This window comes from Balearica regulorum, chromosome 24 (assembly GCF_011004875.1).
Source record: "Balearica regulorum gibbericeps isolate bBalReg1 chromosome 24, bBalReg1.pri, whole genome shotgun sequence".
Classification (NCBI taxonomy): domain Eukaryota; kingdom Metazoa; phylum Chordata; class Aves; order Gruiformes; family Gruidae; genus Balearica; species Balearica regulorum.
In genome coordinates this window covers 4,876,375-4,902,076 of record NC_046207.1, presented here as the reverse complement: position 1 = coordinate 4,902,076, position 25,702 = coordinate 4,876,375, and the positions used below count along the sequence as shown (strand labels likewise).

The window sequence follows — 25,702 nt, the reverse complement described above, 5'->3', positions numbered from 1 at the left end:
TGGTGCCAGATGACCCAGCCGCCCACCGTGGGACGGGTCCCATGGGAATCGAGGTGCCGAGGCGGCAGGCAGGGTCTTGGGGGTGCTGGAGCTTTCAGCAAGTCCCAACTCATGCTGGGACCCAGAGAGATGGAGGGTCACCGCAGCAGCGGGCAGAGACCCCAGGAGCGGGAGCGGCACCGGGGCTGTGTCCCACGGGAGTCCCACATGCCGGGACACGGCACCCACCAGCCTGAAAACCCAGAGCCTGCAGTGCAGCACGACCCCACGCGGACCCTTCCCCGCTGCAGTATGGATAGCTAAAAATAGCCAGCACTGACTTCTTGCTGCCACCGCGGTGCTAAATATAGCCGGTATCGACCCGGCAGCGGGACCGGCAGTCCAGGAGAGCGGGAGGGGAACACGGCCCCCCAGCACGGGGGGAGGCGGGGAGTGAGCAAGGCCTGGGAACCCCTACGGGAACAGCCCCACTGAGCACCGGGGAAAACGCTGGTCCAGGCAGCTGCCGGCCTGGGCCGTGGATGGGGCCGGATCCCTCCCCCCCACCCCCCGGGGAACACCCCGCCCCCAGGGCTGGGGGTCCCCAGGAATCCGGTCTGGGGAGCCCAAGGAGCGGGTCATCCCCCCCCCCACGCTCGCACTGGCAGCGAGAGGCTGCCTGCTGCATCACTGAGAGGGATTAATATTTATGGGCGTTTAAAAATAGCTGTCGCATTGTGCTTCCCCCTCACGTGCGGAGTCAGCGGGGTGCGGGGAAGCTGCTAAATTAGATGTCACCGCGCAGAGGGAGCCGCTCAGTCAGGCAGGAGCGGGGATAAAAATAGAGCCTGCCGTGCGTGCGTGGCTCTCCTGCAAAGCAGGGCCAGCTCCCGCGGGATCCCCCGCCTCCGCTCACCGGCATCCCCGCACCTTGCCCTGCCGGCAAGGGCACGCCGGAGAGGCCAGGCAGGGCCTGGGTTCTCCCGGTCAGCAGCCGGAGCGCCCATCGGCAGCCCTACAGCTGCTTTAACTGCCTGTGTGTGTCGCACGGTGCCCGAGACCCTCGGGGAGCAGCCACAGGGGAGCTCTGGCTCCGGAAAGAAACCCCGGTGCTCTGTCAGCGGCACAGTGCCGGTGCATGGCACCCAGGCAGCCCCGGCCCTGGCAACCCGCATGGCGTCTGTGCCCTCGCCATGCCCAGCTGGCACGCAACTACTCGCCGAGAGTCGGCTCGTGCCTGGAGCTGGATGTGCCGAGGCGAGATGGATGGGCGCAGGGTCAGGATGCAGAGCTCAGTCTGGGAGCCCCGCGGGGATGCTGGTGAAGGGCCCCCCCCCCGTCTGGGGAGCGCCGGAGGGATCCTCCACTTCTTCCGGGCAAAGCAGTGCCAGAAACCCACCCAGATCAAAACCGAAACCCCACAAACGGGCTTTGCCGAGCGGTCAGGGAGGGCTGGGAGCGGCCACGTGAGGCTGGGGGGCCGCAAGCAGCAGTGGCAGAGCTGCAGGTGCAACGTAGGCGTCTGGGGAGCACCACGCTGCCGGGCTCCTCACGCAGAGCCGGGGATCCCTGGTCACCCCGGGGACCCCAGCGTGGCTCCGGGCAGGGGTTTTGCAGCACAAAGTGGCTTCGCCACTGGGCGATGGCCCTGCACCCTCTGCCGCTCTCGGGCGGGAGAGCTGGCGGCGGCGGGCGCGCACAAAGCCCCGCACAGATGGCTGCGCACACCGAGGGGCTGTGGCAGCACCACGCTATTAGCTTTGATCGCTGTGCAAACAAAAGCAGGGCCAGATGGTCTCCCCCAGCGCTCCAGCGCAGGAATCCAGTGTTCCCAGCCCCTGACCTTGGCCCCGGCGTCCCGGTGGCACGCTGCCGGCGGGCCCGGGTCACTTGCACGCCTGCTGCTGTGGTTTTCCACTGGGAAGAGTGGGAGGGGAGGGGGCCGACCCTTCCCGAGCAGGGTGTAAGCACCCGGCAGGGTCCGAGCCCTCCGGGGTGGCTCCAGCCCCGAGCGCTCTCCTGGGGCCGTTCCCCCGGCTCAGGGAGGGCAGAGGTGCGATCCCGTGGCCAGGGGAACCACCGGCCCGGAGCCCGGGACAGCAGTGAAGGGCCAGAGGACCCTCCCTCCCCTCCCCGGGGTCTCACTCCGTTCTTAAAGCGGCCCCGCTCGCTGCCCGCGCCGTGCACGGTAAGCACGGCCCCGGCCCCGCCCCAGGACCGGCCTCTCCCGGGGAGGGCGCCGGTGCTCGGCGCTACCGGGACTACAGCTCCCGGCGTGCCGCGGCGGCGGGGGCGGGACGCGCCGAGGTGCCCGCCGGGAGCGCAGCCGGGGCGGCGGGGTGCGCGACGGAGAAAGCCCCGGCCCCGCCGAGCCGAACCGGGCCGAGCCGGGCAAAGCAGCGGTGAGTGCGGACCGGGCGCGGCGGCTCTTCTCCGGCCTCCCCCCGGGGGTACGGGGCCGGCCCGGAGCCAGGCGGGCCCAGGCGGGAGGCCTTGCCCCCTCCCCGGAGCAGGCGGCGGCCGAGCCCCGCTCCCGGGCCCGCGGGGAGGCAGGCGGGGGCAGCGGGGGAAGGTGCCTCGCGTGGGGCCGAAAGCAAAACCACCCGAAAACCAAATAAACACAAAAAAAAACCCCAGCTGCTGAGATGGAGCCCAGAAAGCTCCAGGGCGAGGGGGTGAGGGGGATCCCCCGCAGTCCCGCTGGGCTCGGCCGGGCTGGGGGGGTCCTGCCCCAGCACCCCGGGGTGCAGGTCGTTCCCCACTCTGTGTGTGTTCAGGTAAGGGGGGGGGGGGGGGGGCCGGGACCCTGAGCACCCACGTCCACCCGGAGAGACCCAACACGCAGCCTTCCCTACACGTCAAAACTTTCCCTCTGAATTTAGCAGGAAAGGCTGAGAGGGAGGCGAAGCCCTGGCTGCTCCCGCTCCCATGCGGGATGGCTCACGCTTCTCCCCCTCCCTGGGGCTGCACCACAGTTCTGCAGCCCCCCCTCGCTGCTCTCCTGTCAGCTCCATCAGCTCCGGCCCCTCCTGGCTTCCCCAGGAGGAACCTGGCAGCTCTGGAGGTGACTCAGGGCTGGACCAGGACACAAAGCAGCACTGTCTTGGTTTAACCTCTCACTCAGCTGCCTTTAAACACAGCCATGTTTGCTAACATCTTTGATGTACTCGATGCTTTGGTTTAAATGCTGATGCCATCTTGCAAAGAAGGGTTTGAAATATTTATTTGCTTGGGAGATGGTGATTACTCTTGCTGCCAGAGATAGGGATCTCAGCTCCTCAGAGGCTCCTGTGGGATCATGATCAGTTGCATTCTGGGAACACTCCAGAAGATCAACCGAGATAAGCACCTGCAGCCCTTCCTTCCTTCCCTCCACCAGCCCAGGTGAAGATCCTGCAAGGGGCTGAGGCAGAACAGGGTGCTGGGCCAGGGGTGCGATCCTGGAGCCCCCCCAGAAGGGCTGTGGGAAGAGCAGCGTCACGTGCACTGACAGGGTCAGAGCAGCCCTGAAGGGCGAGGGGACAGGAACAGACAGTCACACTCCTGTGGGGACAACCACAAAGGTGGGAAAGGACCTGCACCCCGGCTGTCATCAGAGGTCGTGGGTCCTCCAGCTGCTGATGGACGACAACGTGAGCAGGAAAGCGCTGGCGTTGTTTTGTTTCCCCTCTCCTCAGAAGCAGGGAGATGCTGTCACACCAGATGCTGAGCTGGCAGCCCCAACGCTTGCTCTGAGCCCCAGAACAAGAGTCTTTCCGAACAGAGCTGGACAGGAGCCGGCGGGAAGTCGGGAACAGGACGCAAAGGATGGAGCCAGAGGAAGGGCTCGGCTCCACCATCACAGCATGCTGTTTGCCTCTGGCCAGTTGTGACTTTTCCCCTCTTTGGATGGACACCATCCAACGTCAGCGCAGTCCCGACCTTCACACTCAAGTCTGGTGAAACATTAAAGCTTTTCTGTCCTAAAAACCCACTGCTTAAGTGGGAAAGCAGAACTTTGCAGCCAGCTGCTCGGGGCGGGGGGGAGCTGGAGTTCCTCCTGCTGTTGTGTTTTGCCTTGTTTTTCCTGCAGGTGAAAAAAAAAATCCCTGGTGTAAAAATCAGAAAGCAAACAACAGGAGATCTGGGATGGGGGTAGGGATCAGAGCTTCGAGAGCTCACACTCCCTCAGCCAGACTTTTGCAACACCATGCAGAGCTGTGTGTGCAATCTGAAGTGAGCAAAGAGCTTGGGCAAGGGCTGCAGACACCAGTTCAGAACTGGAAAAGATTCGCAGATGAAATATTTTTTTAAGGTGGGGAAGGACAGAATTGGAGAAGCATGCAGAATTCTCCTCACTGTAGGACCAAATGCTTGACATCTCCCTACCTCTCCTGCAAGAACAAATTAACCTCTTGCATGTTCCAGCATTTCACTTGTCTACTCATTTTTAGAAGCAAGGAAGCTGAGGCACAGGGAGCAGAATTGCTTCATGTACTGCTTCTCAGTTTGGCCCTTTGCCACCCAGCTGCAGGTTCACAGCTGCCCTCATTTGCAGAGGGGACCAGGTAGAAGTTGCTTGTTAGTTTTTGAAAATTACACCCATGGTTGTCCTCAAATGGAAATTGCACTTTGTAACTGCAGAGGCAGGGTGCACCTCCAGCTGTAGGGCCTGCAGAAGGGCTGCTAGCATGTGTAGGCTTTGCATAATGACTTCATTTCAAGAAAAGAGGGTCCTGAAGAGACCACCTGGTCAACCCCCCCTTCCAAAGAAGGATCTGAGGTTTTTAACTGTTTATGAAACTCAACATTAAAGCCTCCAGTGAGGCCACCCATCTCTTTCCCTGGGCAATCCATTCCAACATCAGTCCTCCTGCAGTACTGAGGTGCTCCAAGTTTCAGTCACACAGCTGACTCCACCACACAGTTTGTCTCCCTTCTCAGCACAGCTATCTGGTAAACGTTTGAGGACTGTTCCTCACGTCTCTTCCCAGTGTTCTCTAGACTAAACAAACCCGTTTCCTTCAGTCTGTCCTTGTAGGTCATGTTTTTCCTACACCTCTGCTCATTCTCACTGCTCTCCCCTGGATTCCCTCCAGCTCCTCCCAGAACTGGACAGTATTCTAGTTGAGGCCTTACCAATATCTAGGAGAATTATTTCCTATGTCTGGCAAAGAGCACTCCTGTTTATGCATTCCACAGGGGTGTTTGCTTTTTTTTTTTTGGTGGTTGTTGCAACAATACAACTTTTGACTCGTCTTATGCTTCACCACAACCCTTAGATTTCCTTCTGAAAGCCCTAAGGAATTGCAGCAGATTAAGGACAGAACTGCTCCCCCTGCTAGGACTGAAGTGCTGAACTCCGGCTCCAAGTCCTGCCTTCCACACCAAGCTTCAGGATTTTCCTCTGGAATACGCAGTAGCTGATATCCTTTGACTCAGGAGATGGGTGACAAGAAGCCAAGCCCTCTACAGACTTGCAAGGCTCTTTTCTGGTAACAAAAATCTCCAGATATGACCCCCTGCCCGACTGACACCTGGGTAACACAGACAGGTAAGCATCTGTTCAACTCACTCTCATCGGAGCTGCCCGCAACACCAAGCAACAGCCACCAGCACAGTTGAAAGAGGCTTGGAAGTTACAGCGAACATCCCAGGAGCCACAGAGTCAAACGTTTGCTTTGTGTCCTAGTCCCGGGCAGGAACAGGGGAGAGCGCCAACTCCTGAAACAAGCCAGGCCCAGCACTCTGCAAGGGAACTGGGAACAGCTGGCAGCGATGCACAGGGCGTAATGTTAGATCTGGCTCGGACTCGCCTCCCGAGACCGAAGACTGTGAGAGCTAGAGACAACAGCAATGCCGTCTTCCAGCTGTGGGAACCAAAGCAGCAAAACCACAAGGCTAGATGTCAGGAAACAGCCCTCGCCTTGGGGTCCTCCATACAAGGAGGGACAGGCAGTATTACTTAATGAAATGACATTTCCATGGGATGTGGACAGAGATGATTTTACACAAGGCCTTCCCTGATGTCGGTGGAAAGTTATTCAGTTTTACAGCAGTTCTAATTTGTGCTGTTTCCTGTAATCCCTGGAAAATAGGTAAACCAGAGTACCCATCTTCCCAGAAAACCTAAAAGCTGACCGATACCTGCTGCTGCTATCGGTGCAGAATCCAAAAAGCTGCTCCAATACCTGCACTGTCCATAGGGCACCACTCCAAAGACTTGCTCTCTGAGATGACGCTGTCTTGCTTCCTCATCTTCCTGGTATTGTTTAAAAAAACATCTCTCTGTATTCCTCCTACATGGCAGCTGTTCTTTCCAGGTAGGAGAAGAGCCATCTCCTCTGCAGCTCTCGTTACTGAGATATCCTCCCAATGCACTTTTCCTTGCTCTAACTTTTCATGGTCCTCAAGAAGAATCTCACTCCTTCCCTGCGGGGGAATTTTTTTGTTACTTCTCCCCCCCCCCCCCTCCGTAAGTCTTAAATTGGAAGGCAAAACACACAAGCCAGACCAGGAGACCAACAAGTCTCTAGAGCTGTGCAGAACCCTGTTAATTTAGTTGAACTAATTAGGAAATTTGTTGATACAGATCTGCCATACCTTTACCCTGCAAATACTTGTGTTCTCTTTTCTGAGTTTAAGGTATGCTGAACCCATAAACATGCAAGAAGCTTCATGTGCTGAGCACTTCCACGATTAACACTGTGATGATTTGAAAAGCACTTACAGTATTAATTTTGAGTCTTGTCAGGCAATTGTGGGATTGAACCTTGACATCTTGGTTCCAGAAAAACATTTCAGCAGATCACAGGTAGTTTCTGTCACAGACAGGCTTCCCACACATTATTCCCAGATCTCAACCACTCCCGGATTTAGCTTCTCTCCTCAGAAACGTCTGCTCTACAAGTGGCAGTAACGAAGTGCAGAGAAATGAACTGACTTGTGATTTTTATAGCAAACAAAAAATTTCAGGTTTGCTTAACAGCAAGACAGTGCTCAACCGCTGCTGTGCTTACCTGGGTAACAGACAGAGGGCTACCACGACCCCAGCACTGACCTGACTCTGCTTTAGTTTCAGGTGTTCCCAGCCGACACAAGAGTCAACATGAACGTGGGAACAGCACACAGCGAGGTGAATCCCAACACCCGCGTCATGAACAGCCGGGGCATCTGGTTGTCCTACGTCCTTGGAATTGGCCTGCTGCACGTTGTACTCCTGAGCATCCCCTTCTTCAGCGTCCCTGTGGTTTGGACTCTTACCAACATCATTCACAACATGGTAAGGGAGCAGTGTGGCTGGCTTGGCTTCCCAGGGCACCAAGAGGTAATCTCTCCACACCAGCTGTTCTTTTGAAAGCAATCTAGTAAGATTCTTGTTGAAACAATTCCTTTCTCTGTATTTCCAAAGATGTGGGGTAAGTTACTCAACCTCCACCCCTCAGATTGCACTTTTGCCTCTAGGTCATATATTTAAATCCAGCCTAGGTACTGATGAGACAGCAAACATCTGGTGAGGCTGCTCAGTGGGGACACTGAATTTGCCTGCAGGGTGAGTCCCTTTGTCACACACCCCCAACAAAGGAATAGCTGTGACAAGCCACAGAAGCTGGTGTGGCAGCTTTCACTTCGGCTGATACAATCTGAATTGGCCTCAGAGTTTAAAAAAAAAAAAAGCAAGCAAGATTAAAATGCAAACTTTGTTCTGCTTAAAGTTAAAGATTAGTCCAGGGACAGATTCTCTCCATCTAAGGATCAGGTACCCAAATGAACAGGTGTCAGTGCTAGGGGTGCACAAGACAGACGCATGTTCTGGAGACGAGGGGTACCTGCCGCTGTGTTTAACTTCACCCCTGTGCCTCCGCTATCCCACTGCACGAGTCTTGGCACGCTCGGGTCCTACAGCCGAGGAGCAGACCTCTCAGCAGCCATTCGCTCTCATGCATAGGGGACAAAATACTTCAGGAGGTACAGCAATGAATTTTGTATTCTTTATTTTAAATAATATCTCAGGCTGAGAATATTCCAGAGACAAAACCAACACCCTTATTGGGCACCCTCAGGCTCGTGTTATTGACATCTTTAGCAGGAAAAAACCCAAACCACCAAACGTGCACAAACCCACCAACTAGAGCTGCTGAGGGCTCAGTTCACAAGCTGCCTGCTTTTATTCCAGCTCCTTCCCCTTCTCTGGCAGCTTAAATGATTAGGTCTGGGAACAGAAAGGAGTTTAAAGGCCAGCAGTAGCTGTACTTAAGAGACATGATGTAGCCAGACACTTGTTGTTTATCTGTGACTTGTGTTCCACTTCCAGAAGTTAACTCGCAATCAGAGCGGTACCAGGCCCTTGCTGCCTACAGCTCTACCAGCACTTTTATAGAAAGCAGTTAGTGTTGCTGTTGCACGGTCCAGTGAGTCCACACTAATCTCCTGATTCCAGAGATCTGAGGGCTGTAATCTTGCAACCACCTTCTTGGCTCATGCCCAGGAGCTGAAGGAAAGGCCTCACATGTAACAGCCAAGCCCGAGCTAGCTCCAGCTAGCGGCCTTCCTCCCGAACTCTCCCTGCTTTGTTAGCCACTACGAGTCACAGCGTATTTTCCAGCAGCGACGACACGTCCCTCTAGTGGAACAGCACGCTGGTGCAAGCTCTCGCAACTGCTGTTCTTGCTGAAAGTGAACATTTCTGGGGGCATGACGAGGGGCGTAGAGAACCCTGCGTGCTTCACCCTGCATTTGTATTTACTACAGAGTATGTACATCTTCCTACATACCGTGAAAGGAACTCCTTTTGAGACTCCGGACCAGGGGAAGGCTCGGCTGCTCACGCACTGGGAGCAGATGGACTACGGCGTGCAGTTCACAGCATCGCGGAAGTTCCTGACCATCATGCCCATTGTCCTGTGAGTACTTGGGGTGCTGCCCACGCGCCTGCGCCCATCACTGCTTCTGCTGCATGTGTCATCCTGGGAAACAAAACTATGAAGCACTGTAATTCAGTTTCCCCTCTCTCTCCCTCTGTTCCCTTCCCTTCCAGGTATTTTCTAACCAGCTTTTACACAAAGTATGACCGGATACACTTCATAATCAACACCATCTCCCTTATGAGCGTCCTGATCCCCAAACTGCCTCAGTTTCATGGAGTCCGGATCTTTGGGATCAACAAGTACTGAACTGCGTGGCTGGAGCAAATTGAAGAGGAGCAGGAGAGAGGGTGAAGTTCATTCTCTCTAGTCCTGTTTCTTCACCCCCACGCACACTGGGATATAATTTCACAGCGGCTGTTTAAATGCAGTATCCAATAGACATATACCGCATGCTGGATCCTCATGCCCAATAAATCTAAACAAGCTCCAGAGTAGAGTTTAGCGCGGAGCAGGATGCATGACACTGGATTTATTTTATTCCAGTGTCATAAATAGATGCAGATAAACTGAAACTTCAAGGTACAACAAGGATGAATTCTGGGGAGATTTTCGTCTATCCCAGACATTGAATGATGAGAATAGGGATGAGGGGAAAAGCTTTTAGGGCTGGTACTATTGCTGTGGTAAATGCACTTTAAAATAGATTTCCCTTTCTGAAGCTAGGTGCTTTAAGTGATATGTAGGGGAAATTCAAAGGGATACAGCCAGACTTTCCCAATACTTGATTGTTTCAGGGTTTGAGTTCCATTTTTGGGCAGGGGAGTGGGAGGGGGAAAGAGAATGACAGATTTTTATTTTGCAATCTTACACCACTGAGAAAGGAAGTTCTTTTACTAAAAACAGTACAGGAAGGAATGACCTGCAATTTGACAAAGCTTTCAGTTTTCTACGGTACCATTCACATGGTTCAGGGAAAAGGCCAATAGATCCTAAAATCATACTTGTTATTTTCAGCTTATACCAGAATCTGCCTGATTAACTCTGCTCCCCACCCCAAACCACTAGTTTTTAAGCACACCGAGTGCTCAGGCAGTACAGCATTTGGATTAAGGACTGAGACACAGGTTATTTTAGCGATTGACAACAAATGCCACTGAGCTACTTGGCACACGGAGACTGGGGGAGCACAGGAGAAACTGAAGATGGATTGGTATAGGTGAGAGATGGATGGCTGCTTGCTATAATCTGTTAGTGACGATAATCGGAATTTATCTCCTCAGTTCAGCTCCTTGGTCTCTTAAGTCTGCGTGTACGTTACTCAGATTTGCCAGCGGACTTAGCTCAGTATCTGACTCAAGGCAAGTGAGTGTTTGATTTCTGGCTTACCTGAAGTCTGTCGCTCAGCTCCACACACAAGCGCTGCGGCAGCGTCCCCTGAGCCCTCAGGTCACCGCTGGCAAGGGCGCTGCAGGAGAGCAATACTAACGAGCAGCACCAGCAGCAGACTGAATTGACCAGCAGAAGGATGCAATGGGTCACTGAAGATGATAGATTATTTAGTATAGGAACAAAATTGAGCCTTTCTCCCATAAAATTAGCGCCTAAATAAAGTAGGTTTGCAGGTTTAGATTTCCTGGCTGAGATAGCTTTCTGTTGTTCAAAGCAATCGGTTTTTCTTTTGGGTTGCGTACCGGATGCAACGCGTTTTTCCTTATGCTTCCCCTGTAAACTCATGAAAGCCTGTATTTTTGTTGTTTTAGCACTTATATCGTCTCACACTTTTGACAATGGTATAAACATTTTAAATATGCTAATTTTGTTCCTGCATTAGCCAATTCTAGCTTTAGAGGTCATAGTGGATATTGTTGAGTTCTGTTTGATGGTCTGAGCATAGGACATGGATAGGGGAGCTTCAGGTTTGCATATAAGATCTAGTACTACTCCATGCATAATTTAGGCAAGCTGCTTTACTTCTCTATCTGAAATTTTCTATCAGACTGCTGCAGAGATGGGAAAAATATTTAGTGTACCTCAGAGGGCTGCTGGAATGCATAGAGAATCATTACCTAATATGTTTGAAAGGTGGAAATATTTTAAGTGAAAAGGAAGTTTTCAAGAAGGTGGAAAGAGAATAGAGTCTGGCTGTTCTCCAGCGAGGGAGTTTGACAGATACGCAATTTACTTGATGGCGGGGGTTAAACCTTTTAACTCCCATGACTTAAGGACTGCTGCTTTAGTTAAGGTACTATATACCCTAAAGCTAATATACTCTTTAAGCTACTAGACAATGACTTTTGAAAAAAATATTGTTTTCAAAATAGAGATATTTCATCAATCAGCTAAGTACCTTTGAAATGACTAAGAAATCAGTGTCAACGCCTAGAATCCTTACGGAAAGGCTGCTGCCCTCAGAGCTGTGGAGTCTGTCCTTAGCAGGATGGCTAAGGCTGTGTCCGTAATGCAGACTGTATGTTGCTTAACAGATCTGAACATCTGCCTGCAGACACAACTTACATGGCAACGGTAAATCTCCAGAGGAAGGAAAAGTATTTATTTATCTTGGAGCTCTTCTCCATGAAGTACAGCACTTCACACAATTTCCTTGAAGGCCTTGGCACTACAGCAGCTGAGGGTTTGAAGATGTTTGTGCTGTTAACCAACACCTATGGACATCTGATTCTGTTTTGTTAAATTAAAGATCAACTGTAAAACAGAATGGGATTATAAACTTCTCAAAAAGGTAGTTTTTAAAGCCTAAAGTCTAAAACTGCTTGTTAGGCAAAGCCTTAATTATAATAGTAAGCTTTTCTGATTTACCTTGTTCAAACAAATGATTAAAAAATAGCCATTAGAGAGATGTGTTACATGACAAGTGACATTCTTTACCACACAGGGATAGCATTTTTACCACAGAATAACTGAAGTTAACTTGGACTTATACAGTTAATCCAATCAAGGGAAATATAAATGAAAACTGGAGAAATATGGAAAGTAGCAAGAGAGCTGAAGAAAGATTTCATGCTAATAGCATGGTGTGTGAAGTATCACATAAAATTAATAATTACTTGAATAATTATAGATCTGATAGCATCTTCCTTAAGATCCATCTTAAGGGTAGGTATCAGAATAAATAAAAAATAGAAAAGAAACCATAAGTTAATTAAACCACAGTTGCAGTTGCTAATTGTTAGGTGTACCTGAGGTAGTTTTAAGTGAAAGCTGCGGGTACTGCCTGTTGAGCCACCCTCGTACACCAGTTGCATGGCTCCATCCTGTCGTTCTCACAGAGGCGAGCAGTACCCAACTAAGTTTCCAGTTGGAACCACACCACCGCAGTGGTGTGGAAGTAACCGACAGTTCTGGGTCTCCTGGAACTCTGTACTGAACCCACTTCTAGTTTATTTCCATTTGTTAAATTCACAAAGAAGTGAGTTCAGAACTGGAAGGCTAATGTTGCACGCAAACAAGTTAAGGAGCATAGCCAAAACACTAACACTCTCATGGGATAACTGATTTCTGAGAAAAGGGAGATTGGGCAGGATGAGGGATTTTCAGATGTGTACTTGCAGCTAGCTTAGCAGTGATCCAAGAGCAAAGCCTACCTTTTGTGTGGAGAACCAGGACGTGAGTGCAAAGACTGTCCATTCATTCTTTTAGACTGTAGAATCTTCTCCAAGTACCTGCGTGAAGGAGATAATTGATTGTTACTGATTTTTAAATGGTATTTTGATCACATCACACTTGCCAGATTTTTCCTCTCCAACTTGTACTGGCTTCCTGTAGTGACTAGGGGGAATGGCTGGTCCTGTGACTGAGAAACAATTACTGGATAAGTAGGTACTTAAAATGTTTTTCTTTTTTCTTCTGCCATGAGCCTGGAAGGAGAAAAGCTTTTGAAAACCACCACTTGAACCGTTCACAGGCACTGGCAGAAGCCAAGCCATTCCTCTGCCCCATCTTGTCCCAGGCAAAGCCTCTTCTAAGCCACTGTCAAGACCACACGTGTATTCACACAGAATGGCAGTCACTGCACCTGACAGTCAGACAACAATCAAGTACTAACAGCCTGATGTTTCTCAGTTAGGGGTCCTGTCTGGCAATTCGTTTAACATAGCTAACAGGATGTCACACAGTCCAACCCTTTGCAGGAAAAAGCCTTTACAAAAACAACAAAAAAAAACCCAAAGAGAGATATCTGGGGCTATTTAATTCCCAAGGACTTTTTTTTTTTTTAATCACTGTTTAATTTTGTTTGTTTTAATAGAAGCATGGTACTGGCCCTTGGAAAGAGGACAGCAGCTGGTTACCATTGTTAACACATTAATATTTCTCATTGTGACTTAAGTTGCTTTATCATTGCCTATAATATCTTTTAAGCATGCAAGTGTTTGTGTATACGTATCCTCCTTGGATCAGTTTAAGTGAGCTAAATTAGTTGGTTTGTTTTTTTAATGGAACATTCTGACATTGTACAAAGTTTTAGGGTTTTTTTCCAGTAGCCCTTCTTTTTTGCTGTGTATACAGAAGTCTCATGTAGAGAACTTTCTAAAATAAAGTGTGAATATTTTTATTACTCCTTTGTACAGTATTCTAAGAGAAACTAATAAAGTAAGTATTCATGTAAAAACTTGGGTTTGAGTCCTTGAATTTTCACACGGACAGGTTTTGCTTTTAAACAAGTACAGCAAATGAACACTACATGGCAATTCCAAGCCCACCAAGTGATAGAGTGCAGTAAAGCAGAGCTCGCAGCCCACAATAAAAATGCCTCCAGAAACAGAATATTGCCCCCTTGTCTACACCACACCTAGTTAGCTCTCTCACAGGTTTAGTGAAATCCTAACCCAGAACACACTGTTCCTCATCCTAACAGATCAGAAGTATAAATGAAAACCAGAACCCTGCTAGAAATTAAATTTTAGAGGAATCATACACCTGTAGGACAAGTTATCCACAGCCACTGTAACAAATCACAACAGCAGCTCAGGTCAACGACAGAGGAAGAATTACGCAAGCAGCGGGCATTTGGCAGATTCTGTTAGACATAAGGAAGTAAGGCAGGGGAAAAAACATTTCCCCAGCCCTGCTGCTTTAAAGAGGTCCTATCACTTCAGAAGCACAGCACACCGCTCTGGACATCACCCACCCACAGATGAGAAGCCATTCGCTCCACAAACAGGCAAGTACATTTTTAAGAGCTTTTGGTAAGAAGCAAACTCCCTGCTAAGTGTTCTTGTGTAGTTTTTGTATCTTTTTGAAGCCTCCCAAGGGAATGAGTCCTGCAGGTACTACTAGAATTAAAAATGATCCCACTTTAAGTACACAAGTTTATTTCCCCTCCCCAGCTCCATCACATACAACACACCATTTTTTGTGATGTGACAGTCTTTCCACTTTCTGAAAGAATCGGACTAAGTCAGTCTCTTTTTTCAGACTCCCACGGGACATTAGAGAAACGGAAGATATCCCACACACCCCCCTCATCTGAACTGTAAACAGGGATCAGCATAACTTCTCTAACAAGACTTGATAAAGTAGGGTGCCGAAGAGGGAAGAGACCTGCACGCTTTTCTTCTCAGTAAGTACAGAAAGTTTTTTCATTTGCAAATGAAAGTTATTCTTCATCACATCTCACACACACCAGGTGAAGCAAGAAGCAAAACTGAAACTTTCAAGCAAAAACACATTGCAAGAGGTGATTTTGTTTCTGCCTCAAACACCCAGCTCTCCCCTGCAGGGGACACAGGCAGAGCACTAGGGCATACCCAAATAGCTGTGCTGGGATGATTTTTTTTATATTTTGGGGGAGATTTGCCATAGAACAAGCTCCTCTACTTCCTCCTTCAACCCAGCATTCATCCCTCAGCACTTTCATTTCCTTGCAGTAAGACTTTTACGAAACAATTTCTCTAATGCTCTATTTCGAAACAATGCTAAACCATTGCTATCTGCTAGGCAACAAGATGCAAGCAGAAAACACCAAAGCAGTAAGAACCAGCAACGAATTGCTCAAGCTTTTTTCTTTTTAAACTTACATCAGGGCAACCCATTAATTAAAGATTAAAGCATTTAGGACCACGATAGGTCTTAGGTTAAGGAGAAATGCCTAGTTTAGTAATGGTAATTATGGTATATGCAACAAAATATCTTAATTGAATGATCAGTAATGGACTCCAACGCTGAAGATCAATGCCCTCAGAAACTGCTAGCTGTGTTCTCAGTCCACACGATGTCTGGGAGTTATACAGGAAAGGGGGATGAGTCTAAACACACTTCATTCGTGCGCTACAGCTTGTACTTCGACCTTTTCAAATGCTTCCCTACACGCAGTCCTGGGAAAGGTGTGTCCTTGTACTGGTATAGGATTTTTTTGGGCTATCATTTTTTAAAAGTTCTTAGTAATTAAAAGTAACAGTATTTTGTTACAGCCTTCTGCTTGTATTTCAAGTCATTTTGCTTAACTTGTCTTGTCTCTTCCCTAAGGCACAAATACACTTTGGTTCAAAAATTCAGCCAGCCACAGCAGAATGTTTAAAAAAGTCACCAAATCCATAGTAAAGCAAATGGACCCAAAAGGAGACCTGGTCCCAGTTCACAGCATCTTAGACCATGAACATTTCAGACCTCTCTGTCTAGTGAAAAGAAAAAGAAAAGCCATGTTCCAACCATCTCCCTGCTACAAACGGACAGGGTACAGACTCAACGATGTGCTGCTGCCTGGGGAAGACAATAAAAGTACAGGTAAACCCCACATTTATCAATTTTAAGTTTATGGTTTCCATAGACAAACTGTTTGGATTATTTGTGCCTGAACTCTACCACATTTCATCTTTCTTGTGTGCACAACAGTTATAATATTGAGTCTGTAATCGTGCTTAAGCTAATGCATCAAATTATTTCAGAGTCCCTCTCTCCCACTGGAGGTGGTCAAGTTTCAAGGCAATTTACACTCAAAAAAACCATCAGTGACAGAGTTGATGGGAATCTAAGCCTTTGTGTTGACCATGCAATCATAGAGCTGAGAGGAGCTGCCTCCTTTTCCAAAGGGTGGTCCATTAAGCTGGAGAAGAACGACATACCACTATTAAAGCTTGAGGCACTGAAAAAAGAAAGGTAAGGCAGACACAAAGGGAGAACACACCCTCTGGTTGCCATCCTCCTCCCTACCCCACACCAGGTCACACTATGTTTTTTCAACAGCCAAAAACCAAGATTAAGACCCAAGAGCATGCATTCTCCCTAACTATGCATACTTCTGGAGGACAGGAAAGAGAGGCAATAAAGATTCCTTACACAGCTTTGTAATGCTTATAGGCTTCTTTGTAATTCAGAAAGCAGGAACACCTCAACACCGAGTCAAGCCATCTTCTCTCAGGGTTTGGACCTGGAGAGGAGTGCACAGACCAGGACAGATCACCTGCCAGGCCTCACTGCCCTGGTCCCCCTCAGACATAGAAGGGGAACGTGCTGAGGACAGCGAGAATTGCAGCCTGTTTTCTGCCACCTTTTCCCCCCCAAGAAGCCCCTGAAATTGTGGTATTTCCATGTACTCGTGTGACCGGAAGCATAGGGCTTCTGGCTCTGAGAAGACTACAGTACTTTTGTCATAACTCACAGAAAGAACAGCCAGGATATCACACCCCTTTTTCTCTTTCAGAAAAGTGAACATGAATCATGCCTTCATTCAACAGCTAAAGAAAACAAAACAAAATTTATACGTGGTTCAAGAAACAGTAGAAACCTTGGAGGAGGCCATCTACGAGGAATCCACCGAGGCAGATGGGGGCTTCAAGACCCAGTTTTATGCCAAGCTCACTGCAAAGGTTTGATTTCTCTTCAGCCTCAGGACTCAGTCCTTCCTGAACATCTGCATGCCATCCAGAACTAGTAACAGATTATTTTTTTCTTCTCCAACCAGGGCACCAGAGAGAACAAACAAGGCATAATTATACCCAAAGGCTGCACCCTGGCATTCAGGGCAATCCAACTGGACATTAGTGATGGATCATGGGGTAAGTAACTTTCAGAAACTACCAACTCCTAAGAGGAAAAACATTTTTCTGAAGTATCATTCGGCCTCATGGCAACCCTTAGCTCATCTGCAAAGGGCATGAACACACACGAGTGACAAATCACCTGGAAAAAGTGTACGTAGTACGTAAGAGGTACTTGGGAAAGAGATGCAGCTTTGGGGGGTTGGTAAGGAAATAAAAGAGGGACACCGGAAGTCCCAGCTTTAAATTTCAGGAACTGCAGAGCTCCTGTTGAAAAACAACAGGGAGGGTAGAGGTTTGTTTTTCTTTTCCTACTCAGAAGAAGAGAGCCAGGGAGGTAACAGCCTTCAGTGGGAACGCTGGCATAAAAGATGCTTATGCTAGATAGGTAAAGGAAGGACTGAGATCCACAAAACCTGCTCCAGGATTTTGGAGACTGCATTTGGCTTGCTTCCCCTATGCCCTGTGCTTCCCACGTCTACATGGACGTTGTTGAGTCTAAGTTGTCATTTTAATTTACCTGTATTTTAACATACACATTGGCCAGTACAGACCCTAACATAAGGCACACAACAGTAGGGAATGAGGCCCAGGAATAACAAGTTTTAAATAAACAGGCAGAAGACAAGATGCACTGGAGAAGAGTACAAACACCAGTCTGACCTACAACTAGCACGTGAGATTTCAGGACTGGGATACCAGCGTCTTCAGACTTAAACAACAACTCTGGTTAAAAAAAAAAAAAAAAAGAAAAACACTTCAAGCTGGATAGATTTTAAGTCAGCAATGTCTTTTTTATCATGTTGCAGAACTTAACTACTTCCCAGAAGAGAAGGTACTCTCGTTTGCATCTGATGGTAAGCAACATATTGTGCTTCTTCCACTTGCACTATTTTTACCCCCTTTGGGTAAGACGGAATCTCCCAGAATAAACACAAACCACCAAAAGTGATGTGTTACTGTAGATTACTGCCTATTATCTGAGATGTGACAACTGTCCAACTCAATCACATAATGCTTTTGAAAATATTCATAGAACTGTTTCAAATTCTAAGTTTAAGGGTGCCAGGGAACTTCTGGTGGGATTGCCTGGTTTACAAGTAACATATTTGGACTCCTTCTGGTTTTCAGGTTTATCACAAGGAAAACTAGGAGCACTGCAGGTAGAAGTTATAGAGAACTGTCAAATTCTCTCCAAATTGTCTTCCAGTCTGCTCGTCATATTTTTAAAAGCCATCAAAGCTGTGATGAGAGACAGAAACCTCTTTGAAGAGCTGAACCACAAAGTAAGCAAAGTTCTTCTTACTGCCAGGATTTATAAATCCAGAGACATCCATGATCATACCCTCTTGCCCCAGAAGTCATCTCTCCTGTGCCACTACTGTCAATCCAAAAATCCTTCACCCAGCACATCTGTCTGCTCTCCATCACCATACAGAGAAAAAAGTGCTCAGGACAGAGCCAACTGCTGAAATATGTCCTGAATATAGCCTAGCAGATTTACCTGATGGTATCAAACCATTTATATTTCTTACTCCATCTTTAATTGGAGCCAGTGTGAATGCTAAAGCCTCAACTGCAGCCTCACAAATAGCTTAAGGAGGGGAGACACATTACATGACTGTTCACATGCTCCTGTAGTTAGACTGAAGGGACTAGCAGCAGCCTCTTCTCTTAAATCCTGATGTTTCTTTTCCTTATCTCCCTAGATGGAAGCGGTTCTTGATGAAACTGGTAGTTCTGAGCTGAAAACAGAAAGCCCGGACTTAAAAGACCTGTTGAGCAGCTTACAGGATTCTTCAAGGCATCATCTCCTTCAGCTGACAGGAGCTATTACCTACACTCTTGATGCATTAGATGGTAAGGCTCTCTGGCCATTTAAATAGAAAAATCCAGTAGCACTAGAATATATTCCTACCAAGACTAGCAGCATATAGAAAACTTATAGAGCCTGAGAGACTTGCAGAGGATTTACATAAAACAATTTCTTAGATTGTGTGAACAATTGACCTAATGGGCACGCCCTGCAAAACAGTTGCCGGTCACCCTTCACATCTCGCCAGCTGTCTCTGGAACATCGGTTGTGGGGTTTTGATACAAATCTGTTTTAATTCTGCAGAGCTAACAGAGGATCAGCTGCTGGTATTGCTGGAGTCCTTGGAAGAGGAGATTGTGTCCCAACAGCTTAAGCTGGTGAGAGAACATATATCACATTTGGCTCAAAATGAAGGGGCAGGGGGCTGTTATTTTAAGTAAAGCAACATTTAGATGGTGATATAGGTAGCAGTATCACAACTTAAGGTAACACTGGGAAGAAGGGAAGGAATAATTGCTTCAAACTTGGCAGGGATCAAAATATTCACTTTGAGAGAAATCACCCCAAGACATGAAGACCTAAGACTTCTAACAACTGTTTTGCTGATAATAAACATTATATTGGACACAGCTGACTACCATTTTGCTTGAAAGGGTAGTCAGAATTTTCTGGCTTCTTTAGCTGCAGATTTAAAAAAAAGCCACAAAAACACACTACAATTTTGATCTCTTAAACATAACTAATTCACAAGAAACTGGGAACTGAATACACAAGCATGATAGTCTTTTCAGGGTGAAAAGCCCCGTATATAACTGTGGATTATTTAGTGTGCCTGTAAATGGTAAAGCACCTCACAAGTTAAAGTGATCATTTACTTACTTAATGACTTTCACAGATGGGAGCATTAAAATACCATTTTGCTTTTTTTTTTTTGTGCTGTTGCAAAGGTTGAGAGCATCTTGGAACACAACATAGAACACAGGAAGGGGTGTTTCAGCCTGGATGCCAGCTTGCTCTCCTTCTCACGAGAGGAGGAACAACAATTAACCATTGCAATGGTTGAAATGAGTGGAGTGAAGCTCCAGAAAGACGGATCTGCTGTCCATACAGAAGAAGCCTTCCCAGCCATAGCAGCCCTGTATGTGTCTCTGTATGTCCTCAATCTTTTGAGTAACTCAGATTAGGTTACAGGTGTGTCCCCCATGAGGGATGATTTACTTGTTAACATATCAGAAAGTCTCTTACTGCAAGCCAGTTTCTCTCTCCAAACTTCATCCCTACGCAGATGACGTATTCCTTATTAATGCTCAGTACTGCACTGAGGTGAGTAGGAAAAGCAAACTTAAGGCAAGAAAACTCCTTATAGAAGCCACAAGCTGGATACCAAAATTGATTTTTCCTTCCCCTATATGAATGCAAAGTGCCAACTGAAAAATCCACTAGCCCAAATAATTACAAGCCTGCCAGCTACACTTTATGTGATCCTGGTTTTCTTAAAAAAGTGCTAGCACACAGCTGCTTGTGTGATCAATAAGGCACAAAGGGATAAATCAGCAATAATTCACTTACCCTGGTCTACACCCATGATTCAGGTGTGGCTCAGTAAGCTGTGAAGTGTTAGAAAGCTGTGGGATCTGAGCATTTTAACAACACACACCTGGTAAAACAGCACCTCCACCAAACACCCCACCAGCAGCAGCAAGGAATAAATTACAACATTTTAGAACAATGTTAAGAATACTTTGGTTACTGCTTTATCAATAAAGGGAATAACTTCTTACTGAAGAGCTGAAGATTCTTAAAAGTGACATTTTAATCTGCAGGTACTTTCAGTCACCTGGCAGTGCTGCCTGCCTGGAGGCCCAGCTCCACACAGCCTTGAGGCCTGGGAAGGTCCCTCAGGCTGCTGAGGGAAGGGGGTGCCCTCAGCAAGGGGCAGCGCTGCTTACCTGGGTGGTCACCAATGGTTCCAGGGGCACTGCCAGCACAAGGGGAGCCCAACCCTGAGCCCTTCAAAGGCGTGCGGGGGAACAGCAGCCGCTCCCCGGAGAGAGGCCACAGCCGAGCCCGGGCAGCACCACGGGCATCGCACCTCACCTCAGCGCGGCAGGCGAGGAGCGCCCGCGCATGCGCCGAGCAACAGGCGGGAACAGCCGAGCGGCGAACGGAAATACCCGAGCACCTTCCGGAAATACCCGAGGGCCTGCCGGAAATACCCGAGCACCTGTCGGAAACACCCGAGCGGGTGAAGCGGAAGAAGCCGAACGTTGTCCGTGCTCGGTGCTCAACCGAGCGGGTCTGGCAGTAAGGTCGGTGCTGCTAGTCGGGCCTGGCGACTCCCGGCGTGCCCCGCGGTTGTTGCAGTGTCACGGCCGGCCCGCCGCGCCCGGCCATGAAGCAGGAGGGCGCGTCCCGCCGCCGCGGCGACAAGGCCAAGGCCCCCCCCGACGGGCCGCCGCCCGCCCCTCCCGACGTAGAGATGCAGGAGGAGGCGACGGCGGCTGAAACGGCCGGGGAGCGGCAACCGCAGCGAGAGCTTGACGCTATCACGTTGGAGGGTGAGGGGAAGGGGGGGGGGGGGGGCGGGTACGGGGAGCCCCGGGCTGAGGGGAACGGGGTGCGGGGGGGGGGTGGGTGGGTGTGTGCGCCACCGGAGAGGGGACCTCGGGGGGGGGGGGGGCAGGTAGCTGAGAGGGGTCCCTGTAATGGGGATCCGCGGTGTGGGCGTTGGTTGGGGGCTCACGGGGGAGAGAAGGACCGGGGCCGGCTGGGGGGGGGCTGGGGGGGGGGTGTAAACAAGGGAATAGTGTGGGGGTGCTGCGGGGGAAGGAAGGTGGGGGGTGTACGCGGGGGAGAGGTGCTGTGAGGTGTGTTGGAGGAGGGGACCGGGGGGCTCACAGTGGGGAAAAGGAGCTGGAGGGCTGTGAGGGAAAGGGAGGTGGGAGGCGTGGTTTTGGGGAACCCCTGGGGGGGTCCCTGTGAGGACAGACTGTGAGGGGCAGGTGAGGGCAAGGGGAGCCGCAGAGATGCTGCGGTGGGACCCCACGGGGCTGCAGAGGGCAGCTGGAGCCCACAGGGGGAACGAGCGGGAAGGGACCTCTGGAGGGGTGTTCTCCAGCCGCAGGGTTGGGTCAGGTCACGCAGGACACTGAGGCCACGCAGCCCCGGTCCCACGAGCAGCCAGAGGGACCCAACAGCAGGACGGGACACCTTGTACCTGGAGGGATCCCAGCACCGGCTTCGCTCTGGTGTGTCCTTCGGCAGAGCCCTCGGGCTGACGGCACGTCCCTTGTGCTCCTGCAGATATCAAAGAGCACGTGAAGCAGCTGGAGAAGGCCGTGTCGGGGAAGGAGCCGCGCTACGTCCTGCGTGCCCTGCGGGCTCTGCCCTCCACCTCCCGCCGACTTAACTCCAACGTGCTTCACAAAGCCATCAATGGCTTTTTCACCTCCAACAGCACCATGCGGGAATTCCTCCTCGGCTTCCTGGAGGAGGTACGGCAACAGGGGATGGGGAGAGGCAACCGCCTGCGGTGGGGACGCCTTTCCCGCACCGAGGAGCCTCCGGAGCGCCGCTGTGCGGGGCGGGAGGGCACCAGAAACAGCAAGAGCTTGGGGATGCTTGGGACAGGCAGCCTGGCTGCTTGCGAGCTCGTATGAGATGAGATGGGTCGCTGCAGCTCTTGGGATGGGACTGTAGCGCTGCATCTCTCTCCCCTCAGTCCATGGACACGGAAGCAGAGCTGCAGTTTCGCCCGCGGACAGGGAAGGCGGCCTCGGCCCCTCTCTTGCCAGAAGTGGAGACCTACCTCCAACTGCTGCTCGTCATCTACCTGATGAACAGCAAGCGATACCCAGAGGTGAGATTTCCTGAGCCACCGGCTCTGAAGCCGAGCTCTTCGTGTGGTGCTCCTGCACTGGGCAAGGTCTGGAGAGCCTTGGGGACCTGCCTGTCTGTGGCCTCGCACTTTCTGCTTTGTTTCAGCTGTATTTGGAGGTTCGGCCCCGCAGCTCTGGGCCCAGGCCAGCCCTGGCAGTCTCTCTGCTCTTCCCAGGTTGCGGTTCCTCTGCTCTGACCTCTGTTCCCCTCCTGCAGGCTCAGAAAGTGTCTGACGACTTGATGCAGAAGATCAGTTCCCAAAACCGCCGGGCCCTTGACCTGGTGGTGGCAAAATGTTATTATTACCACTCCCGCATCTACGAATTCCTGAATAAACTCGACGTGGTCAGGAGGTAGGGCGGGTCCTGGGCACGAGCTCTCCCTCAGCTTGATCCCGCGCGCCCCAGTGAGCCAGGCATTTTCTTTCCTCCTCCCTGACATGTTCTCTCCCTTTCCCGCAGCTTCTTGCACGCCCGGCTACGGACAGCCACACTGCGCCACGATGCAGATGGGCAGGCCACCCTCCTGAACCTGCTCCTGAGGAACTATCTCCACTACAACCTCTATGACCAAGCAGAAAAGCTCGTCTCTAAGTCTGTGTTTCCCGAGCAGGCCAACAACAACGAGTGGGCTCGGTACCTCTATTACACAGGTGAGATGCAGAGGGTCCTGCACGGCGCCAGCAGCTCAGGCTGCACCCGAGATCGAGGGCTCTGGTTCTCCAGAAAATCTGTTTGAGGATTTGACGGGTCCGGTTGGATTGGCTCGGTGGCTTTTCCAAATGCCTTCTGCCCCGTGTGAACGCAGGGCGCATCAAGGCCATCCAGCTGGAGTACTCGGAGGCGCGGAGGACCATGACGAACGCCCTGCGGAAAGCGCCGCAGCACACGGCTGTTGGCTTCAAGCAGACGGTGAGCGGGGATGGGAAGTTTTTGGGGTTCGGTACCTCCCGGTTCCCCAGGAAGGGACCCGTGGCGACTCGCAATCTCTTTTCTCTTTAAGGTGCACAAGTTGCTCATCGTGGTGGAGCTGCTGCTTGGTGAGATCCCGGACAGGCTCCAATTCAGACAACCCTCCCTCAAGCGCTCGCTCATGCCCTACTTCCTCCTGACTCAGGGTACGACAAGCCGCTCCTGCCCACGCTTGGTCCCTCTCTGGTGTCGTGGCACGACGTCCCGTGTTTCGAGGGAGCGGGAAGCCCTGGAGGGAGGAGCAGCGGAGGTTTCTCTCCTCTGTCCTCAGTGGGAGCCAGCCCTCCGTGCTTCCCCCACTGTGCCCTGGCCCTCGCTCCTTCCCCGTTAACACGTCCTCTCCTCCAGCCGTCAGGACCGGGAACCTGGCCAAGTTCAACCAAGTTCTTGATCAATTTGGGGACAAATTCCAGGCCGACGGCACCTACACCCTCATCATTCGTCTGAGGCACAACGTCATCAAGACGGGTAGGAGACTGACGCTGTGGTGGTCGGGTGGTGGCCGGTGCCGTGGGCTCGGTGGCCCCCAGGGCTGCCTGGTTTGGGGGGCTCCACTCTCGTTCCTGCCCTGCAGGCGTCCGTATGATCAGCCTCTCCTACTCTCGCATCTCCCTGGCCGATATTGCCCAGAAGCTGCAGCTGGACAGTCCGGAGGACGCGGAGTTCATTGTCGCCAAGGTAGCTGCCTACCAAATGCCGTCCCTCTGGGCCCCGGGCCGCCCGCAGCCCCCGTTTCTCACAGCCGGCCTCGCTCTCCTGCCCCGTCCCTGCAGCTCTCCCTTCCCCGGGGCGGTCGCTGGTTTTAGGTTGAGGCCCCTTCTGGGGCTGCTGGGGACGCTCAGGGCACCAAGTCCCTTCTCCATGCTCTGTGTCCTGAGCCCACCGCTCCTGTCACAGCGGCCAGCTCCTCCCTTCACCCTAAACTGCTGCCTCAGCCCTCGGAGGAGACAGCGGGTGCCCTGACCGCGTGCCCTCCGGCTTGCAGGCCATTCGGGACGGCGTGATCGAGGCCAGCATTAACCACGAGAAGGGCTACGTCCAGTCAAAGGAAATGATCGACATCTACTCCACCCGAGAGCCCCAGCTGGCGTTTCACCAGCGCATCTCTTTCTGCCTCGACATCCACAACATGTCCGTCAAGGTGAGCGCGGCAGGGCCCCGGGCGAGGGGACGCAGGGTGGAGGCGTTTCTCAGCTCAGAGTTTCTCCTCTCTTTTTTTTTTTTTTTTTTTTTTCTCTTCCAGGCCATGAGGTTCCCACCCAAATCTTACAACAAGGACTTGGAATCTGCAGAGGTGAGATCTCATCCGGGTCTCTGCTGCCGGAAACCGCTCCGTGCCGCAGCCCAGCGGCCACGGGAAGGACGCAGCTCCTGTCCCCCAGCTGCCACCAACCTCTGCCTTTGCCTTCCAGGAGCGCCGGGAGCGCGAGCAGCAGGACCTGGAGTTCGCAAAGGAGATGGCAGAGGACGATGACGACGGTTTTCCGTGACCCTCTGGCCTGGCTGTATTTTTTTATTTGTCCCTAGGGAAGATGCTGTCTGAGCGGAGCTCCCACACACAGCCCCGGTCCCCTGTCTGCCTTTCTTTTATAAATATCTGCATGTCCGTACTGTGGGAGGGGGACACGGGGGTTCCCTGGGCCCGCAGCCACAGGCCCTGCCACCCCCCTGCCACCCACGGTAGGACCCCCTTCCCCAATAAACAAACATTCTTTTAAGGTTGCTTGTGGTCAAGGTCGTCGCTGAGCCCAGCGGAGGTGCAGACGAGCCCATGAATTGGGAGCTCCCAAGGAAGCGGGGCCAGGGCAGGCGGGGGTGGGGGGCAGGAGCATGGCTCTGCAGGGACCGTGGGTGCCCCCAGCTCTTGCAACAATAATGGGGTCAAACTTTGTTAAGCTTCAATTATGACTTTTAAAATAAAAGTTGGAAAAACACCAGCCTGGCCTGCTCCTGCCGTGGGTTTGTTGTGACTGTTAGCTGCTCCCCTCCCTGGCACTGGGGCCGGCTCTGGCCCAGACCCCTCCAGGGCTGGAGCTGACCCCCAGCAGGGCTGGGACTGGCCCCAGCAGCTCAGGGACAGGGTGCTGGGAGCTCGGGGTGCTGGGGGCTCTGGGACCAGTGGGGCTGGGGGCACCTGTGGCTTGGAAGCGGCCACAGGGCCAGACACGGTCTGCTGCAGGCCGGGATCCTGCTTCTCAAAAGCTGCTTTGTTCCATG

General features: G+C 51.1%; 3 protein-coding genes across 5 annotated transcripts; all 3 read left to right on the top strand.

Moving 5' to 3' along the window:
• Positions 1-2,221: 2,221 nt before the first annotated feature.
• On the top strand, positions 2,222-13,452 carry ORMDL3 (ORMDL sphingolipid biosynthesis regulator 3). Of its 2 annotated transcripts, none has more exons than XM_075775546.1 (4): positions 2,222-2,381; positions 7,034-7,240; positions 8,710-8,861; positions 8,996-13,452. In XM_075775546.1, the coding sequence occupies exons 2-4, from the start codon at positions 7,067-7,069 to the stop codon at positions 9,129-9,131; spliced, it is 462 nt and encodes a 153-aa protein (XP_075631661.1). In that variant the 5' UTR covers positions 2,222-2,381; positions 7,034-7,066; the 3' UTR covers positions 9,132-13,452. The 2 variants fall into 2 exon arrangements, with proteins under 2 accessions (XP_075631661.1, XP_075631662.1); XM_075775547.1 differs by having other exon boundaries at positions 2,262-2,381; positions 7,040-7,240.
• An 806-nt stretch (positions 13,453-14,258) lies between these two features.
• Positions 14,259-20,420, top strand: GSDMA (gasdermin A). 2 transcript variants are annotated; one of them, XM_075775226.1, is made up of 10 exons: positions 14,259-14,403; positions 15,309-15,566; positions 15,728-15,938; positions 16,483-16,648; positions 16,744-16,837; positions 17,629-17,676; positions 17,951-18,105; positions 18,529-18,679; positions 18,939-19,012; positions 19,583-20,420. In XM_075775226.1, exons 2-10 carry the CDS (start codon positions 15,353-15,355, stop codon positions 19,817-19,819), a joined length of 1,350 nt encoding a protein of 449 aa, XP_075631341.1. In that variant the 5' UTR covers positions 14,259-14,403; positions 15,309-15,352; the 3' UTR covers positions 19,820-20,420. The 2 variants fall into 2 exon arrangements, with proteins under 2 accessions (XP_075631341.1, XP_075631340.1); XM_075775225.1 differs by lacking the exon at positions 14,259-14,403 and adding an exon at positions 14,977-15,166 and having other exon boundaries at positions 19,583-19,964.
• Positions 20,421-20,943: 523 nt separating this feature from the next.
• On the top strand, positions 20,944-25,422 carry PSMD3 (proteasome 26S subunit, non-ATPase 3). The gene is made up of 12 exons (XM_075774960.1): positions 20,944-21,193; positions 21,939-22,129; positions 22,357-22,494; positions 22,731-22,867; positions 22,976-23,166; positions 23,322-23,425; positions 23,517-23,631; positions 23,834-23,953; positions 24,060-24,163; positions 24,471-24,626; positions 24,729-24,779; positions 24,898-25,422. Exons 1-12 carry the CDS (start codon positions 21,028-21,030, stop codon positions 24,973-24,975), a joined length of 1,551 nt encoding a protein of 516 aa, XP_075631075.1. The 5' UTR covers positions 20,944-21,027; the 3' UTR covers positions 24,976-25,422.
• Positions 25,423-25,702: the final 280 nt, after the last annotated feature.

Coding starts and splice junctions, on each gene's coding strand:
- ORMDL3 (XM_075775546.1), top strand. CDS start 7,067: ATGAACGTGGGAACAGCACACAGCGAGGTGAATCCCAACACCCGCGTC. Junction 7,241..8,709: donor CCAACATCATTCACAACATG/GTAAGGGAGCAG, acceptor TATTTACTACAG/AGTATGTACATCTTCCTACA. Junction 8,862..8,995: donor ACCATCATGCCCATTGTCCT/GTGAGTACTTGG, acceptor CTTCCCTTCCAG/GTATTTTCTAACCAGCTTTT.
- PSMD3 (XM_075774960.1), top strand. CDS start 21,028: ATGAAGCAGGAGGGCGCGTCCCGCCGCCGCGGCGACAAGGCCAAGGCC. Junction 23,632..23,833: donor CTACTTCCTCCTGACTCAGG/GTACGACAAGCC, acceptor CCTCTCCTCCAG/CCGTCAGGACCGGGAACCTG. Junction 24,780..24,897: donor AGGACTTGGAATCTGCAGAG/GTGAGATCTCAT, acceptor TTTGCCTTCCAG/GAGCGCCGGGAGCGCGAGCA.
- GSDMA (XM_075775225.1), top strand. CDS start 14,992: ATGGACTCCAACGCTGAAGATCAATGCCCTCAGAAACTGCTAGCTGTG. Junction 15,939..16,482: donor GAGGCACTGAAAAAAGAAAG/GTAAGGCAGACA, acceptor TTTCTCTTTCAG/AAAAGTGAACATGAATCATG. Junction 16,838..17,628: donor CATTAGTGATGGATCATGGG/GTAAGTAACTTT, acceptor ATCATGTTGCAG/AACTTAACTACTTCCCAGAA.